Source organism: Eutrema salsugineum, unplaced genomic scaffold (assembly GCF_000478725.1).
Source record: "Eutrema salsugineum unplaced genomic scaffold, Eutsalg1_0 scaffold_7, whole genome shotgun sequence".
Lineage (NCBI taxonomy): Eukaryota > Viridiplantae > Streptophyta > Magnoliopsida > Brassicales > Brassicaceae > Eutrema > Eutrema salsugineum.
The window spans coordinates 1,896,447-1,916,843 of record NW_006256486.1 but is presented as its reverse complement, the minus strand read 5'-3'; the positions used below and the strand labels follow the sequence as shown (position 1 = coordinate 1,916,843).

Here is a 20,397-nt window from a genome sequence, read left to right as displayed (position 1 = left end):
CTATCAGGTTTAGAGTATCTACCGGATACATACTATAACATTTCTGCGTTTTTTCCCTGGATTTATTATATTTGTGTACAATGTTGTTTTCTTAGGTTTTATCACTTAATTAGCGGATGGTTCCATGTTTTTTTTTTTGTTTCAATCTTCCAAGTAATTAGTTTAAAGTTTTTTTTGTTGCACTCCCTATGTAAAGTTTAGTACTCTCAGTCATTTTTGATTGATCACATGTATTTAAAAACTTTACTGTTTCTTACAAATTTTAATAATTAATGCTCTACATTCTTTCTGACAATGACGGTAGTTGCGATTCTCGAACGGAAACGTGGGAGAAATGCTTCCCACGTGGTGTAAAAAACCAATAAAAATCCAAGTAACCGTCCGATAACATGACAAAAATGATACTCGTAAAATGGTGGACCCTAAATAGTTCACATGTCTTGGCAGCTAATAAGAAATGTTGTATCAGATGGCTAATGAATGAATAATGGCACAGATGGGACCCAACTAGAAAGTGATGTCCATTTTCTTTTGCATGTCACTTTATTGGCAACTCCATCTTTCATCTTGAAAATGACCTATTATTCTCTCCTTTTCGTACCGTGAAATTATTGATTTGCATTTTCTTTTTCAGAATTTATTTTTCTTCGTTATCACTGAAGATTTTTTAGTTATATGATTCATTTTGTAATTAGTTTTTTTCTAAGCCGTTGATTTTTGTTTCAATAAAGCATTTGGAAAGAACATAAAGTTTTATTTAAATTTAGAAAAATTATCATTTATTCTATTCAATAATTTCTAAATTTTCACACAAATGATACTTGTAAAATGGTGGACCCCAATTATTTCAGATCTCCTTGACAAATAATAAGAATTGTTGTATAAGATGACTAGGATCCAACTAAAAAATGGTATCCCTTTTTACATGTCAATTTTTATCACTCCATTTACTTTTCTTATCGTGAAATTATTGATTTGGATTTTTAGGGATCTTGAGTATTAACTATTAGCGATACGCCGATATCTAATATCTATCATAAGATATCAAAATTAAATATGTATATATCAATAATAGTTTAAAATTACTTTGATTAGAAAGAAAAATATATTTGTTTCTATTTTGCTCCTCTTTTACCATCACTATTATTGTTATTGTTCATAGATTGTTCATCAAACTCTACCAATACTATTCATTCAAAAATCAATGTTACTATTCATCACCAGAAAACATACTATTCATCACCAAAAAACATAACATTTTATATCTGTTAATGTTTTATTTTGTAACTAAATATTTGATATTTGTTACTATATTAAAAATAATATATGATAGTTGTTAGCGTGCTAACAGTAAAAAAAAATATTATTATTAACATGTTACAAATATTATTTTTAATACATTAATATATACTATGTTAACACGTTACTAGTATTAAATATTATTGCTAATATGCTAATAAGTATTAGATCATGTTAGTTATCATAATAACAAGTATCATATATTATGGTTAACACGTTAACAGAATTTATAAACTATGTTTTTTGGTAATGAAGAATATAATTTTTAACTTTTAAGTGATCAATATCGATAAAAATTTATGTATAATGTAGCAGCATTTTATGTAACTTATTATATTTACTTAAAACACGTTTTTTTGTTCTGAGAAAAGTAAGACTTTATGCATTGTTATTACTAAAACGTTTTTAGTTATAGGGTTTTTCTAATTATAATTTTCCTAAGCCGGTTATTTTTGTTTGAATAAGGTATTAAGAAAGAACATCCGACCAAAAAAAGATATTAAGAAAGAACATAAAGTTTAAATTAAATATGAATAATTATCATTTATTCTATTTAAATAATTTATCAATTTCACAAAATCATTAGCAGTTATTAATATTTTTAAGTTTATAATTATTTATAATGAAATTAGTCAAAATTAACGTGTTTGTTTTTGGTCAAATTTGTAACGTGTTTATAAGTGAGGAGAATTAAAGCGACTGTGGTCTAGTATTATAAGCTCATCAAAAATCGACATTATGTTATCTAAGATCTGCTAAATAATTTGCTAAGCGGTAGATGGGTAGACGGGCTCTGACTAGCATTTAAACCAAAAATCAATGATTAATCACTGATTAGTTGATGATTAGTTTTAATTAATCTATATTATATTTAATTTTTAATTACTCATATTAGTTTTTTTTAAATTTAATAATTTTTTTTCTGCAGATTAAATTTGTTAAAACATATATACATTGAAATATAAGTATCATTGAACTTTTAGACATATTTTTGGGCCAATTTTAAGGTTTTAGTTTACTAAAACAAAAAATATTGGACTAATATAAAAATATTAAAAGTTTTGGATTGATTTTTTAGGTTAATACTGTGGGTTTAAAAAAAAAAGTAAATTTTTTTTTTAAGAAATCACCAAATTTTTAAAAAATCGAATTTAAGTAGTTGAAAATCGGTTGACCGCCTAAACTCTCTGCCTAAAAACAAATCAGGGCAGCTACCCTCTCTTTTAGCACCTAAGACCATCTCCAATGGTTGCTTCTATTTTTTCCTCTAAAATAAAGGTGCATTTGTCTCCAATGGTTACCTCTATTTTTCCCTTTAAAAAAGAATATTCTCAATATATTCTTTTTGTTATTTGTTCTTAACACCTTTTGTTAATAAAATTTATGAATTTACCCTACTTATTGTTTTTTACAAAAACTTACATAAATTATAATAATACTAACTTTGATAAATAAAATTTGTGATTTAATCTGTTATTTTACTTTTTATAAAAATTTTCATAAATTATAGTAATACTAATCTTTGACTAAATTTTTAAATTAATCCCATTTATGTTACTTTTTATGAAAGTTTCAACATATTATAATAATACTAGAAGTAAAAATTCATAAACTAAAAAAGACATTACATCATAAAAAGAAACATAATAGTTTAATCATCTTTACTGATGTGTTTTTCCCATAAATGATCGACTAATTCATTCCGAAGTAAAAAATAAGCTTTTTAATCTTTGATTTTCCTAAACGGACCTAGAAACTCTTAGAATCAGATATTATTATCCTCTGCTATTTGGATTTTACAGAAGCGAAGTGATGAACAACAGCAACAAGATCAACACGCTCCTCCTTCATCTACTTTGTTTTGACAATATTTTAATTTTGGTGGATCCGGGAGCCAATTAGGAGATTATTAAATTATTGTTATTTTTTGTTTATTTTTTGTTTATTTTTATGTAATTTTAATTTGCAATTACTTTTTGTAGTTTAATTTCAAATGAGAATTTTTATATTTAATAATATCATATGTTTTAAAATTTTTTTTTAAACTATAACCAAAATTATCACATTTATATTCATAAAAAATTATACCTTTTGCATAAATAGAAATATTTAAAAGTTAAAGGACTACTTTATAAATAAAAAAGTTCACCTCTATTATAGAGGGAAAAAATAGAGTCCTTCTATATTTGGAGGAAAAAATAGCAATCTTTGTTTTAGAGGTGAAAATAGAAGTGGGTTAGAGTATAATCTCTAAAGGTGAGTTAGAGATGCCCTAAGCGGCCGATTTTTAGAACATCGTCTAAGATCGAGTCCTTTCATTTATTATAAGAATTACTAGACCGATCCATTGTGACTGAAAAAACTAGAAATAAAAATGAAAAAAGTCAGTAGAAAAGCAACACGTGAAGTGAATAGAATATATAGCTCCCACTGAGCTTATAATAATTTTTTTAAAAAATAGCTCCCACTGGAAGCCTATTCTGCATGTACACATATACGTCAGTATTTTGCAGGTACATACACGTTCTTTTCTTTATATGGGACGTAAGTTTTTCATGAGACTTGAGATAACCGCTTTCCACACATCTTATGTAGGAGCAAATCATAGTTTGGGATAGAGTTGGGAAAAACAGCTAGATTTACTTTAATCCGTTATTTTTTTTTTTAATTTGATCTGAATAATAGAACATTTGTAATTTTACGTTTGTCTATTTATATAGAATGTCCTTGTCCAATTATGGTCACCAGACCAAAATTAGGAATGGAAATTTCATTGTGTTCTTGGGGCAATAGTACGATTGGCTGTTGACTATTTACGCCCAATAACAGCTTATAAGTTAGAAGCAATATCCAATAGTTTAGAAGGAGATAGACGGTATTGGCCTTATTTTAGTGGATGTATTTGGGCTCTTAATGGGATACATATATCTGTTATGATGATTCCAGGTCAAGATACATTACGGTTTGTGAACCGAAAAGGAACAGCAAATCTTAATGTCCTTGGAATGTGTGATCTTTTTTTTTGACATCCTTGGAATGTGTGATCACGATATGCTTTTTACGTATTGTTTTGTTGGAATGGCTGGATCAACACATGACTCACGAGTGCTGGAAACAGCTATACGAGATGATCCAATGTTTCCTAAACCTCTTGAAAGAAAATACTCCATATAGATGTTGATATTTAGCTCCATATCGGAAAGACAAATTAAAAAGATGATACTCGATATCATCTTCAAAAGTTTATAAATAAGGAGTTTCCAAAAAATAATAAGGAAATGTTCAATAGTTGGCATGCATCATTAGTTCAGTTATTGAACGCACTTTTGGTGTATGCAAGGAAAAGTGGAGGGTTATTAGAGAATTTCCAATGTATAATATTTCGACGTAAAGAAATGTTATATTTGCAACAATGGGATTTTACAATTTTATTCGGTGAAACAAAATTAAAGATCTTGATTTCGAAGAAGCAGAAATAAGCGATAATATACATCAAAATGAGAACAATCTTTCAGATGATGAAGATGATGGACGAATAAATGAAGAAACATCAACAGAGGTTTATATGAAAATGGTTCGAGATCATATTGCCCAAAAATTGTGGTCCGACAAAAGACTTGCTTCTCGTCGTTGTCGGTTATAGGTTTGTCTACTTTTACTTTAACATACACGTTATTTGATATATTAAGAGGTCAATTCTCTAAAAAGAAAACTTTTAATGCTAAGTTATTAGTTGGATACTATTTTATAGATCAATAATGCAGATTTTTATGTTGTAGTTATTAAACACATTGTGAATGGAATGGAGACGCTAAAGTTGTAGACAATCGACTCTATCAAGAAAAACTTTTTTTCTTTTAAGTTATTAATTGTTGAATATTTATTGTTTTAAGATATTCATTCATGTTTCTGGTTACCATTTATTGTGACAATTTTCATTCATTTTCTTTATTTATTTTATTTATTTTTTTCCAAATGATTCTTTTTATTTTTTATTTCTTTATCATTCCTCTTATTCCTGATATTGTCACCGGACCTCAAATTAAACATCTTATTTTCTATATCAATAGTAAAGAAACCAAATGCTTGATTTCCACGCTTATCTTATTTAAGAACTCAGTTCTACATTTATTGATTCGATCAATAAAAAAAAACACACAGAAAATGAAGAGAAACCAAGCAAGAATCTCAGCTCTCAACTCTTTAGGTCTCAGACACCAGATCCTTCCCATGATGCAACAAACTACAACTTTTAAAGCTCACAATATTACCAACACCGAGCGGTCTTAAGCAGAGTCTACGCCATAGAAAAAGATGTCATCATAACGACCGTTGGTCGGAGACTTCCCTCCATACATCAACAACCCTTTTTTCCCATCAATGGACGCAGTCGTGGACGCGCACCATCCACGCGGGCTATGACCTTCCTCAAGCTTCTGCCACATCAAACTCTCTGTGTCCAACACGAAAGCTCCTCCGGTCAATTTCCCCGGACCCAAGTGAGCCTTTGGGTCCATCTCAATCTCACCTCCAGATATAATTATATATTTCCCTAGAACAGCCATCGAAAACACGCTTCTCCCCCACGGCTTTTCACCGCTTGTTTCCACTTTAGTCCACTTACTTTCAGCCGGATCAAAGCAATGAACATCATCCATTTCGTCCCCGCAAAACCCATACACAACCCAAATCTTCCCTTGCACAACCGCTAGCCCTGATCCACCTCTCGCTTTGCAAGACTCTCCTGGATTCGGAAGCTCAATCCACTTTTCATCAACGATGTTGTAAGCATGGAGTGTGTTGACACGTACCGTAGTACTCACTCCACCAAAGACATAAACGTTTTTGTCATCAGCAGCCATTGCGTGGAAGCTACGCGGTGCAGGTCCTTTATTGACGTGAGTTATGAGTTTCCACTCGCTTTTAACTGTGTCGTAAGAGTAGAAACCATTGTAATTACGGTGGCCATCGCGCCCACCGAAGACGTAGAGTGTAGTGCCGATGGCCACCATGCAAACGCCTAAGCAAGGAGTTCAGGAACGTCGCCGTTTGGAGGAGCAAGCGACCATGTGTGTGTCTTGAAATCGAAGACGTAGAGGTGTTGATCAATGTGGAAATTTGGCGTTAACTCTCCTCCAAAAGAGTACATTTTGTCTCCAACCATTGCTATAGCGTGCGAGCATCTTGGTCCAGGACCCTTGCCTTTTTGCTCCACCTAAAAATAATAGTCACCACATGTTTCATAACACAATATCATCACGGTCACACATAAACAATATTAATCTTGTTTACTTGGTGTATTACTACGCAATCTGTCTCTAAGAATATTCAAACCGAACCAAAATCATTTCCAAATTTTTGAACCAAAATCAAATTGAAAATTTGTTACTTTTAAAAGTAAAAAATAAGAAACTTCGATATAATACAACATTTTGAAATTATTACTACTATTTATATTTGTTGTCCAAAATAATATATATATATATATATATATGTTTACCAAACCAAATAAAATATGAAATCTTCTGATAAACAAAAACTGAATATGTGGGACCAAACCGACTCGTGTAACCGCATGTTAGAACATCTTTAGCGATAGTTTTGAGTGTGTATCGTATTCACAAAATTAAAATAAAATAAAAAAAGTAGGAACTAGGAAAGAGAGAGAGAATATTTGAGAAACTTTCGGAAACTCAAGAGAAACTATTAAAATATCTGTCTCTTTTTGAATAATTGATTTTTTTATTTGTGGGAGACTATAATAATACATGTCCTTTTTTAAATGGTTGAATTCTTTATTAATTATGTTAAAATACTAATATAAGATTACTAGAAACACTTTTAAAAAAACTCAACCAATATATAATGATGCTCTTAAGCCCTAATTCGTACGTACCTGGATCCAATTGCCACGCAGCATCTTGGGAGAAGCCGAATGAGAAATATAAGCTCCGATAGAATGAAGAACGTCGCTCGAACTGCCATGGAATCCAGTGATTTTGCCGCCTTCGAGCAAGAACATATCCCCCGAGGGCATTCCAAAAGGCTGAGAGGTTATGCCCTTGAATGTCTTGAATATAAGAGTCGTTATAATTTCTGTCTCCGAGCCAAAGAGTTTCTCGTAGTAACCTTTCATAGATGTGATGTAATCGTCTTGATCAACCTCGAATTCCTCTGTTCCTAACAATGTCTTTTTTCCGTGCTCGTGTGCCTCTCTTTTGCCATCTTTTTCGTATTCGAACTTGATATACGCTACACCCGAATCTCCTTGACCAACAGAAACTTTTCTTACATGATCAAAAGTACCATCGTCGAATTTTTCTCGGCCATTTCCTCCTTGAGCTTCTAACTTTTTTAGAGGAGGACTCGAGGACGAGGAAGACGAAGAGGAGGAAGAGATGGGAGTGAAGTAAGTTCCAAGAGAATTGAGATGAGAATCAACTAATCCATGAAAACCGATGATCTTCTTGTCCTTGACTTGAAGTGAAAATTGTGTTCCATCTCCATCAAATTCATATCCAAATATATCAGAAATGTTTCTGTTAGTTTTGAACTGGATTCCTTGAATGACATTGGAAGAGTCGAACCACCCCTCTACAGAAATAAGGTACTCATCGGGATGACTGATCACAATCTGGGAAAATCGAAGATCAAAATGTCACTAGCCTCCAATAAACATTCTTATTGTACTTAGATGCAAAGTAATAATAATCTAAAAATATCCTACAAGTAGCGTTGTCGAATAAAAGAAAGAAATCAGCACGCACCGTTGAAGTGAAACCTCTAGCTTTCACACCATGTAAAGATCCTTCCTTTATCTTTCCGTTCTTAACATAATCGAACTTGATGTTCTCAATCCCTCGACCACCAGGTGCAACGTATATCTTGGCCACACCGTCATGATCTGCTCCATCGTCGAATGTCTTTCCCTTGATACCACCAATTGGTCCCATCTTTTCGGACATTGTTTTTCTTTTCTAACTTCTGAGAAAACCTGCAATATTGAATCTCTTTAAAAAAAATACACAAATTGACAAGAAACAACAAATAACAAACAGAATGTGGTGTCTTGGTTAAGAAAGGAAGAAGAAGTAAGATCAACTATGTTTTCTACTTATTACAAATGTCATAGGAGACGTTAGTACCTAGATAATAACGTTTTTTTCTATCGAATAATTATTTCGCAGGCTCCATTATGGGGAATACTTTTTTCTTTGTCAACTATGAGTAGTATTTTTGTTTTGTGTGAACACATTGGAAAATACGTTTACACGACAATTTCAATCAGTCTCCTTTTGAGTCTTTGACATAAAACTTAAAGTGAGGAAATCACTAGATAAAAACAAAAAAAACTGGCTTCGAGCAAAGTATACGAGAAATATATACCAATTACATAGAAACATTAACAATCCGAAACTTATAGGGCATATTTAAAAATAATAACTTTTTATTCTTCAGTCTGTAAAATCTGAAAAGTTAGTCCATATCTTCCAGGTCTGGGAGGACACTGACATTTTTAATATGCTTTCCCCTATCTTTGTAACTAAAACGAATCTTTGCTGAATAGAAGTAATAGTATACAGAAACACCCTAGTAATATATTGTTTTTTTTCCTACATGAAGCATCTTTCTTATTTCATTCATAAGAACAATCTTACACAGATGATTTACCTTTAACAAATAAGCTGAATAACGCAGTAGTATACTTGTAATGATAATAAGTTAATAACGTAATAACAAATGTTAACAAGTATAAAACAAATCATACATGGAAAAAGCATGTCTAATAATTTCGAGAGAGAGAGAGAGAGAGAGAACGACCTTCAGGTTGGAGAAGAGCTGTGAGTGATCGAGAATGATATTGGATATGGGGTAGTGCTATATACCCTATATATAGACAGTCGTTTTGTAGTGTTTTAGCTTTTCACACTATATAAAGTTTAATTGGGTTTTACAAATTTTAATAATTAATGAGAAATTGAAAAGCTCACCCATATAAATCGTTTATATTCTCGTGACAATGCGATTCTCGAAACGGTTGCATTGTAAATTTGTAATAACTAAACGTGAGAGAAATGCTTCCCACGTGATTTACCAAACAAATAAAAATCCAAGTACCCCTAAATTAGTGAAACAAAAAAATGACTAAAATCATACACTTATAAACTGGTGGGCTCCTAACAGTTTTCATGTCCTTGATAACTAATAATTAAAACAATGTAGAATAAGATGAACGGCTATGCAGCGTCAAGGCAGGACCACGGTTACGGTTATTCTTAACGTGAAAAGGCTGACTCCTATGTCCCATGAATAGGGAAATCCTTGGCGTATTTCATTATCGTGCAATAATTGAAGTTTCTTTCTTCCGAGTACAAAACATTGCGTACACTGGTTTAACCTACTAGAAACTAGAAAGTCTTCTTGGTCTTTTCACTCCGGTTAATCTCTCAATCGAATAGGATGTGTGGAATTAACGAAATCTCACAATCGCTCACGAAGGATCAAGCAGAAACGTAAATTACACTAAACTTTGTCCAGTTCAGACGCAAATTGCGACCCTATATCTAACTGAAGACTCCTCAGAATCCAATCATAGGTTTTGAGATTGACGTCTAAATCAAAAAAAAAAAAAAAAAAGAGATTGACGTCTAAATCATTTGTATTGTAAGACGTGGTCTCACCGGGTACATCAATCGCCATGAAAAGGTCCAGAAGCTGTTTACTTGCATTTTATGAGGCTATTAGGTCAAAATTACAGGCTTACTTATTTTCATGTTGGTTATTTGAAAAATTGTGAACGTTTGAATCTTTTTTTGTCTTCCTTGTATTGTGTATCTTTAGGGTTTGAAGTACTTCAATTCTTCAACATATTCCACCGGAAGTAAAGCGCCAATAATTATCTTCCGTTATAGTTTGGTGGCTATTATACAACTACTCACGGTTCTGTTCTTTCAACTTTCAGAATTTACCTTTATTATCCAAGGAAGTAACTCCATTGCTACAAGATGAGATTTATGGTCTGTAAGGTAGTATTTACATTTAATATTTTTTTTTTTAAAAAAATTCTCTACGGAAAGGTTTTACTTTGGTGATATTATCTTAGTCAGTTCTTTTTTTTTTGGTAAAAAATTATCTTAGTAAGTTACGACTTCGCTACGTGTCTAACGAGCATGGCGATTGGCGGACACATTTTAATGTTGTCCATTGTATATGGCTTCATTATAGATGATCCGGAACCAAAACTCTGATGAAGTAAAATAGGGAGCTTTTCCCACTGCATATCATGATTCATGATGGAAGTCTTAAATGCTGGAAAAAAACACCTCACAATCAGACTTCGTAATGAGAAAGATAAAGATAAAATGTATTAGTGTACAACTTGACCATGCATGAGAAAGATATAGATAAAATGTATTACTACGTACAGCTTTGTCAGGGTACGATCGATCAGTGGGGGAGCCAGAAATTTTTTTTCCTGGTGGCAAATGAGAGTATATGTAATATTATGGGTGTGGGCATTGATATTAAACTTTAATAAATTACAGCAATTTTTAAAATTCGTTGGAGGCGAATGACCCCATCTTATTCCATTTCCCTCCGCCACTGCGACCGATCCATGACGCTCTGTCATAAACATATTTAATACATTAAAACTTCTATAAACTAATGATGCTGGGACTTTGAAAATTTATTTGTTTCTAGAGATACTGATGAATCGATATTAGTTTATATGAATACTTTTTTTTTACGGCAAACAATTTTATTGATTTCAAATAAGGATTACAAAGTCATACAGAACTTTCAGAAAATAAATTATTACATAAGCAGATATATGCGCCATATAGTGAAAAAGATACAACAAAATAAGTGATTTGATGATGCTTTCCATAGATAAGTCTTACTCGCTAACGAATCATAAAATTCGTTATTTTCCTCTTCGTATTTGATCTTAATCTGATGCGAAATGTGCGTAGCTAGCATCTCTTGGCTATACCTTTGAATTACACACCGCATGACAAAACCCAATGCTTCCGGTAATAGTTCTGGAACTTCGACAATCTGATACCAGTGAAATCGTATTAGAGTCTTCTTGACATATTTCGACTTTGATTTTCTCCTTTCTGAAATCAAACTTCTACATCTTGCCTCCAATTCTGCACAAGCGAGATCCGACAACAAAAGTTGAAAAGAAACTAATATCTCTTTTACATAAGGTTGTGCAAAAATCCCACTTTCATCTAACTTTGGTTGATGTGGTGTCATCGTCTTATGTTTTTGGTTAATGGCTACAGTTTTCTGTATCATGACCGAAATTCCGGGATCCCATATACGGCAATTTTGAGAAGATGGATTGGTTGTATCGACAACAACAATCCAACACATAAACCGATTAAACCGGAAAGAAACTCTACATGAGAGAGAGAAAACGGTTACCCATTGGAACCGACCACGCTTGAACGAAACGGGAGACAATCGCTGTGTAACATCATCAGTTACAGTGATATACCACCATAGGTGTCGCATGAAGAAACCACCATGAACGTGTAGTATAACCACTGATATCGTCAATGATCACTATCGCATTCAAGAAAAACACAACCATATAATAATTTGCTATATGTTGTAGATAACACTCCAAAATTCCGGGAACAGGCTAAGACAATAAAGGATTACAGGCCGATAGCTTGTTGTAATGTAATATATAAGCTCATTTCGAAGATTCTGGCAAATAGGCTGAAGACTATCCTTCCAAATTTTATCTTGCCGAATCAGTCGGCTTTTGTCGAAGATAGGCTCCTAGTCGAAAATTTACTCCTAGCCTCTGAACTTGTTGCTATCATAAACCCTCTATCTCCTCTAGATGTGCTCTCGAAATTGACATTTCAAAGGCGTTTGATACAGTGGAATGAGACTTTGTTTTAACGGTTTTGGAGGCAAAGGATCTTCCTTTGGATTTCCTTCATTGGATTCGACTATGTGTTTCCACTGCCTCGTTTTCAGTTCAAGTCAACGGTGAACTTGCGGGTTATTTTGGAAGTTCGAGGGGCCTTCGTCAGGGCTGTTCTTTGTCTCCATACTTGTTCGTTACCTGCATGAACATATTGTCGCTAATGCTGGATAAGGCTGCTTCTCAGAACAGATTCGGGTTCCATCCAAAATGTGCAAACATGACTCTCACTCACCTTTGCTTCGCGGATGATCTTATGGTTTTTTTCTGATGGGACTCTGCGATCAATGGAAGGCATTATTGAGGTTTTCTCAGAATTTTCACGAATGTCTGGGCTAAAAATAAGTCTCGAGAAGTCGACAGCATATTTAGCCGGAATCTCTGTTTCACAACGGGAAATTATCTCTCAAAGGTTCTCTTTTGAGCTTGGTTCTCTCCCTGTTCGTTACCTGGGTCTGCCTCTCCTGACTAAGCAGATGAGATCATTGGATTATATGTCACTTATTGATAAGATTCGCAGTAAAATGTCAACCTGGACTGCTCGAAATCTGTCTTTCGCAGGAAGGCCAGAGCTACTTGCTTCGGTGATTGGAAGTTTAACTAATTTCTGGATGGGGGCGTATAGACTTCCCAAGGGTTGAATTGACAAAATCGAGAGTATCTGCTCGGCTTTTCTGTGGTCAGAGCCGGACCTAAATCCGCAAAAAGCAAAGCTAGAATGGACGAAAGTTTGCAGGCCGAAGAAGGAAGGAGGACTAGGTCTTAAAAATCTTCAGGTTGCAAACGAGATTTGTACTTTGAAATTGCTTTGGCGAATTATCACGTCAAAGAGCTCCCTCTGGGTGAATTGGTTGCGTGCAAACTTGATGCGAGGTGGTTCAGTTTGGTTGCCTTCAAACCTCTCTTCCGGATCCTGGATGTGGAAGCAGATTTTGCAGAGTCGGAATCTTCCGGAAAAGTTTATAAAGGTTGAGGTGCGGAATGGTAGATCGACGTTATTCTGGTTCGACAACTGGTCAAACTTGGGCAATTTGCTGGAGGTTACTGGGGTTCGCGGATGTATGGATTTGGGGATTCATATTGAGTCAACGGTGGAGGAGGTGATACGTATGCACAGACGGCAAAGGCATCGTCAACCCATTCTCAATAAGGTGGAAGACGAGATAGCAGGAGCTGTGTCCACCTATATGGAAACAGAGGAAGACATACACAAGTGGAAAGAAAAGACACACTCGTATAAAACGAGGTTTAGTACAAAGGCCACATACGAACAATTGCGATCTCATCATCCACAGGTCCCATGGTCGAATGCGGTATGGTTTAAGCATCACAACCCCAAGTTCAATTTCATTGCTTGGTTGACGCTGCAGAACAGGCTATCGACGGGTGAGAGAATGATAGCGTAGAACTCAAATATCTTTGTGGCATGTGTGTTTTGCCAAGCCACAATGGAAACAAGGAATCACTTATTCTTCTCTTACCCATTTACAAGCCAGATATGGAGAAACTTAGCAAGAGGTTTTCTGCGCAACGATTTCTCTCTTGATTGGGACACTATTGTTCAGCTCATCTCGTGTCCGTTAATGAGTACAATCCACAGCTTCATTGCTCGGTATTTGTTTCAAGCCACAATTTACACGATTTGGAGAGAACGGAATGCTCGTAGGCATGGAATGCTACCGGTTTCACAGGCTAGATTGATCAAGGAGATAGACAAAGGAATCCGGAACAGATTCAGTTCGATACGACTCCTTGGGGATACCAGGTTCGAGCTTGGTCTTCAAGAATGGTTCGCATCACGACATCACCATTGACGGACGTTCGTCGGTCCAACCTTTTTCTAAGCTCTGATTTTTATTTTTAAAATTATTTGTAACTATTAATCGCTCGCATCTTTGATGTAGAAACGCCTTTTTTTTTTATTCGAATAAAATTTAACATTCATTCAAAAAAAAAAACACTCCAAATTTCCCAAAAGTGATGGACTTCAAATCAGACAAACACTTAGAAACCCAACCCAAACGAAAAAGGAGGAAAATATACATACATAGATACATAAATATATAATAAAAACAGGGGTACAGTGCCGACACTCAAGATGCATCGGCCACCGGCCAGAATCAATGGCTAAGGATTTCTTCAGAAACTGTTTTTGTTTATCACCTAAAGCGTTGCCAGTTTAAAGGGATACAATCATTTTTTTTTTCTAAACCAAAAATTCTTCCACCCCAGTCAAGCCAAGTACTTTTATGAATATTCCAATTTCATTTAAAACTATTTCTTTTGTTCCTCTAGATCATATTTATTATGTTTTATGTTCTCTAGTCTTTTGTTATAATGATTTTCTCGTTTCTTTCATGATATATCATGTGTTACTACCAAAATATGAAGATAATGGTTTCAACTCGGGCGAAGTCATATCTAATTTTTTAGTATTATTATTTAAAACGGCAGCCAACGATCTTAACTATGTCCGTCTAGCAATCTACCACCACTCGCTGAAGAAATAAAGCCTAGTAGGACTCGTATCGATCGCAACCACAATATGTCATCTCATGATGCGGGAGTGTTTGGGTTAAATTGATGGAACAGATGGATAGCAATCAAAATTCTTCTAAAAAATTATAGGCATTTAATCACAACGAAAATAGCCAAGAAATATTAGATTATATCAGACCTAGAATGATGATGGACAAGGCACATAAACATAATGTTCGTGTGGAAGTCTTATTTGAGAAAGAAAACAATCTGTAATTGTTCTTATTTCGTTGTAAACTTAATCATTATAATAGTTTTATTTGTCTTGTCATTGACAACAATGTAAGTTTTAATTTTTATTTTAAAACAATAATTTTTTGGTGCGAGAGAAACAATAGACGCCATGGTGAAACACCAATTCCCGAAGCTCTCTGATATGATGGTTTGGAACCGGCTAAGCACGACCAGACAAGGAGGAGACAGGAGTCGGTACGAAGATGGCTTGCAAACATTGTTTGCGACAAGAAGCACTACAAGAAAGTAGGACTTTAGCAACGATTATTTACGACGATTACAAATCGTCGTAAATTCCCTTCGAATTAACGACGATTGCACGACGATTCTTAGAATCATCGCCAAATCGTCGTTAATTTGCGACGAAACATAATCGACGTTAAATCGTTGTGAAATAACGACGATCTGGCGACGATAACAAGAGTCGTCGTGAAATCGTCGTAACTTAGGGACGATTTAACGACGAATAATTTCTGTCGGGAATCAACGACGAATTTACGACAAAATAATAGGTCGGTCAAACACGTTTTCACCCGATTCTCATTTTTCGTTGTTAATTCGTCGCTAAACTACATTTCGTCGTTAATTCGTTGTTAAATAACGTTGTTAATTCGATGGTAACCCAAATAAAAATCTATATATAGTGCCTCCCATAACCCAAAAAAATCACAATGCTCCTAAATAAGAGTGATTGAATTGATCACTTAATTGGGAACAAGTATAAATTTTAAAATATTCACTTGGTAGTGAATATTAAATATATATACGAAATGTCGTCCATATACGAAATTCGAAAATGGATGTACAATCGTATTGATTCAACGGGATCATTGACAAAAGAATTCAGTGAGGGGGTTGAGGGATTCATGCATGAGGCGGGAAAACTCCCAAGAACGATTGCCAGTCGTATGATGTATTGTCCTTGTCCTAAATGCATGAATAGAAAATTTATCACAATCGCGAAAGTGTGGTTGCATATATTAAATAGAGGATTTATGCCACATTACTTTATATGGTATCATCATGGAGAAGGGCATAGAGAAAGTAGTGCAGGTAGTAGTAATAGCAATTATCAAGCATCAAATTTTGAAGACTCGTCAAATAATTTGCATCAAGATGAATATTATAATGCAGAGCAGCAAAGGTTTGATCATGATAGAATTTAAGACATGGTTACAGATGCATTTCATGAGACCACAAATACATTTGCACCTGTCCATGATGAGGAACCCAATGCAGATGCAAAATTTTTTTATGATATGTTAGGTGCTGCTAATCAGCCACTTTACAATGGATGCAAAGAAGGACAATCTAAATTATCACTGGCAGCTAGGATGATGACTATTAAAACTGATCATAACTTAGCTGAGACTTTCATGGATGATTGGGCTGACCTGATTAAAGAGTATTTGCCGGCAGACAATTTAGCAGCTGGAACTTACTATGAGATCTAGAAACTTATTTATAGTCTAGGATTGCCTTCTGAGATGATAGATGTCTGTGTTGACAATTGCATGCTATTTTGGAAAGATGATGATAAGTTGGAGGAATGTCGCTTTTGTCATAAGCCTAGATATAAGCCGCAAGGAAGTAGTCGCTGCAAAGTACCATTCCAGCGTATGTGGTACCTTCCTATAACTGATAGGTTGAAACGAATGTATCATTCTGAAAGAACAGCGGCAGCGATGAGATAGCATGCAGATCATTTGCAGACAGATGGAAAGATTACTCATCCGTCGGATGCTAAAGCGTGGAAACACTTTAAGTCCGTACATCCAGATTTTGCCAGAGAGAAAAGAAATGTATACCTTGGTCTATGCACAGATGGATTTAGTCCATTTGGTATGTCAGGTAGACAATATTCGTTGTGGCCTGTAATCTTAACGCCTTACAACCTTCCTCCAGATTTGTGCATGCAAAGAGAATTTTTATTCTTGAGTATTTTAGTTCCTGGTCCAAAACACCCAAAGCGTTCCCTTGATGTATTTTTGCAGCCTCTAATTGAAGAATTAGAGAACTTGTGGTATACCGGAGTTCGAACATATGATTTTGCAAGAAAAAAGAATTTTACTATGCGAGCAGTGCTTATGTGGACTATAAGTGATTTTCCTGCTTACGGGATGTTATCGGGATGGACTACGCATGGTCGGTTGTCGTGTCCGTATTGTCTTTATCGTGAGATCCCTTATGCACATTTGACGGTGCATGATATCATTGCACAGCCGGGCCGAGAGAGACTTACTAAACTAGATCCTGATCTTCCGCCGGGTGCACATTGGTATGAAATGATTAATTAAAATATATATGTTTTATTATTATTAATTTATATTTATTTTAATTAATTTTATTTATCTAAATTTTTATATTGTTGTTTTAGGTTTGGCATTCATAGCAAGGTTGACCGCACGGTTTCTGATATTATCAAGTCCTACTTTGTGGAGCCTCATTGCAATCTCACCCAGCTTTCACAGCATACCATTGACACATGGTTCAAAATATTTGCGGTAAAATCAATTTTTAAAATAATTTGTTGTTTATTTAAATGATTATTTAAATTATTCCAAAATGTAATTATGTGGTTTTTTTTGTAGCAACGGTATGACTGGGATGAGAAAGACCATAGCGAGGTGGAGAGACTCTTTACGGAGAGAGTGAAGCTTCGACTTATGGGCACGGTTTCCGATTGGAAGAAATCGTGGAAAGTCATTGGCGATGATGCAAAGCCTATTAGCATGGACCCTGAGGTGTGGAAGGGTTTGGTGCAATACTGGTTGATTCTGCATTCGCAGGAGGTTGCGGAAAAGTGTTCTATTTCTCGCAATGCGACTGATTCAGAGGGTCAGAAGAAGGTTTTTCCTCATACAGCTGGCCAAACACCATTTGGAGGTGTTCGACTGCAGATGGTATGAAATTGTTATTTATATATTTTTAGATAATTAATTTATGGTATTTGATATTATAATAACTTTTTTTTAGGCTGCCGAGAATGGAGGCGAATTCCCGTCATGAGAGAGGTTTTCGCGAAGTGTCATCGGAAAAAGGATGGCGCATTCGTTTCTGAGAAAGCCGAGCAGCTCTATAATGAAGTTACTTCAAAGGTTGCTGAGCGAGAGACCCAACTATCTCCCGGAGGTTCTTCAGTTCAATCCGGAGGGTTGACTACTCGTGAGATCGATCAAATCTTCGAGGAGGTATATATATTTAATAAATATTATTTATTTATTTATTTTTAATATTTTGATTTCTAATAAAATTAACTTTAAATTGTAGGTCGCTCCGAAATAGAAGGGAAAAGTTGTAGGGATGGGATCTATTAGAGACGTCCCGAGTGCTTCGTCATCCGCACCACACCGCCGAGGACCAGAAGATGATCCAGTCGTTCTACGGGCCAAGATTGCAACTTTAGAGGAGTCTCAAACCGCATATCACCAGGAAGTTCAGGAGGAGCTTTTGGAGTATGACTCCATCTTCGATATCATTGCCCTCTCAATCCCAGATGTTGCAAATGCCTTGTGAGCAAAACGTCAAAAACGTGCAGCGGAAAAGGAGGCAAGATTGGCGGCATGGAGAATGGCGACACAAGCTGCGGGTACTCAAGAAGCATCTACAAGTGGTTGAGCGACACAAGCTGCGGGTACTCAAGGAGCATCTACAAGTGGTGGAGAGGATCAATCACATGCTCCGGTTACAAATCTTGCGGACGATTTGGGAGATTTCAAAATTGATTATGATGCTTAAATATAATTTCTTTTTGTTGTAATAAAAATATTTTGTTTTTTTAATTAAAATAATTTTATTTTCATATTTTCGAATTAATTTATTCAAATTAATTTATTTAATTTAAATTAATATTTCCAAAAAATTTGGGTTTAAAAAATAAATAAACTTTCGTCCTTAAATCGTTGTAAATTACGACGAATTACCAATGATATGTTTACGACGAATTAGGGACGAATGTATAATAACGACGATTTAAGGACGATTCTTCGACCACGAATTTGCAACGAATTGCCGACGATTGTTTTTCGTCATTTAATCGTCGTTACTTTTACAACGATGTTACGACGAATGCTTCCCGACGATTTAACGACGATTCTTCGTTTCTCGCTAATTAAAGACGATTTTACGACGAATTACCAGTTACGACGATCAATATACGACGAACTGGAATTCGTCGTTAAATCGTCGCAAACCTCATTTAACAACGATTTAACGACGAATATGGTCGTTGTGAAATGGGTGATTTCTTGTAGTGAAGAAGTTCTTAGCATGAAATGCTCTATTTTAGGATTTTTATGCTTTTTATTTTTTAGCTTTGAAAAATTAAGAAACTGAGTTATAAAAAAATTATTATTTTTGAAAATAGTTTAATATTTTATTCAAAAAAATAAAATAAACCTCTATGTTATTATTTAAGAAAACATTTAAGAAAATGAGTTTTTCTAAATTATTACGTATCAAATTATTACAAAAAGATAATTAAAATAAAAAAAGATATAATTATTTTTGAAAACTTAAGAAACGAATTTGAAAATACTTGTTTTCCATTAAATATATTATTTTATTATTTAATTTATTAATTATTATTATATTAATAAACTATAGTTTATTATATTTTATTTGAATATTTATCAAAAAGTTAAAACACTATTTTACTAATTTTATAAAAAAAATTAAACTAGAAAAAAATAAATTTTATAAGAGTTTGTGGACAGACCATAAAATTATAGGTTTTAATGATTATATGTTTATTATTAAATGGTGCATATTAAATTAGTTTTAAAATGATAGATTTTTAAAAGTTAAGCAGAATAATATTTTAATTTTCTGCAAAACGAGTTAAATAAACTGATTAGTCTGGTTTAAAATTTCTAATTAATTAAACATATTAGAAAATTAAGGTAAAAATAAATTTTCTTAAGTTTCAAAATATCTTTTAGGAGAAAATTATCCAATTATAGCGTGGATTAAATTCTAATAAATATAAAAAAAAGAAAAAAGGGATGAAGTGGAAACTTATGTGAAAATGACAATTGAGCTATGAGACAGAAGCCGGTACAAAGTAGGTCTTTATATTTTTCCGTTATGAGCTACAGTAGTATTATTTAAATTATATATTTTTTTTTGGTCGAAATATGATTTAAATTATATATAAGATAAAAATCCAAAAGAAAACAGTTACAAATGGTATAAACGTGAGAGAAATGCTCTACGACTTCAAGTAATTATATTATATTTTAACGGCTCCACACGAATAAAAATAAATGGGAGACAAGCTAAAAACCTTTAAAAAATCCTCTTCCTTTTTAAAAAGTAGTTCTATTCTATTATTCCTGACTCCACATGAAGAAAAATAAAAGGTAGAGAAGCTAAAAAGT

At 33.9% G+C, this 20,397-nt stretch overlaps 3 protein-coding genes across 3 annotated transcripts; 2 read left to right on the top strand and 1 right to left on the bottom strand.

The window, feature by feature from the left end:
* Positions 1–5,396: 5,396 nt before the first annotated feature.
* Positions 5,397–8,275, bottom strand: LOC18010389 (nitrile-specifier protein 2). Its single transcript, XM_006392905.2, is given in 4 exon segments — positions 5,397–6,328; positions 6,331–6,514; positions 7,196–7,933; positions 8,067–8,275. Coding segments are annotated over 4 exon segments (1,863 nt in total). The 5' UTR covers positions 8,265–8,275; the 3' UTR covers positions 5,397–5,585.
* A 4,889-nt stretch (positions 8,276–13,164) lies between these two features.
* LOC112082827 lies at positions 13,165–13,653 on the top strand. Its single transcript, XM_024150355.1, has one exon. It carries the CDS (start codon positions 13,165–13,167, stop codon positions 13,651–13,653), a length of 489 nt encoding a protein of 162 aa, XP_024006123.1.
* Positions 13,654–17,091: 3,438 nt separating this feature from the next.
* LOC112082826 lies at positions 17,092–18,535 on the top strand. Its single transcript, XM_024150354.1, has 5 exons — positions 17,092–17,297; positions 17,397–17,523; positions 17,611–17,905; positions 17,996–18,210; positions 18,305–18,535. Exons 1-5 carry the CDS (start codon positions 17,092–17,094, stop codon positions 18,533–18,535), a joined length of 1,074 nt encoding a protein of 357 aa, XP_024006122.1.
* Positions 18,536–20,397: the final 1,862 nt, after the last annotated feature.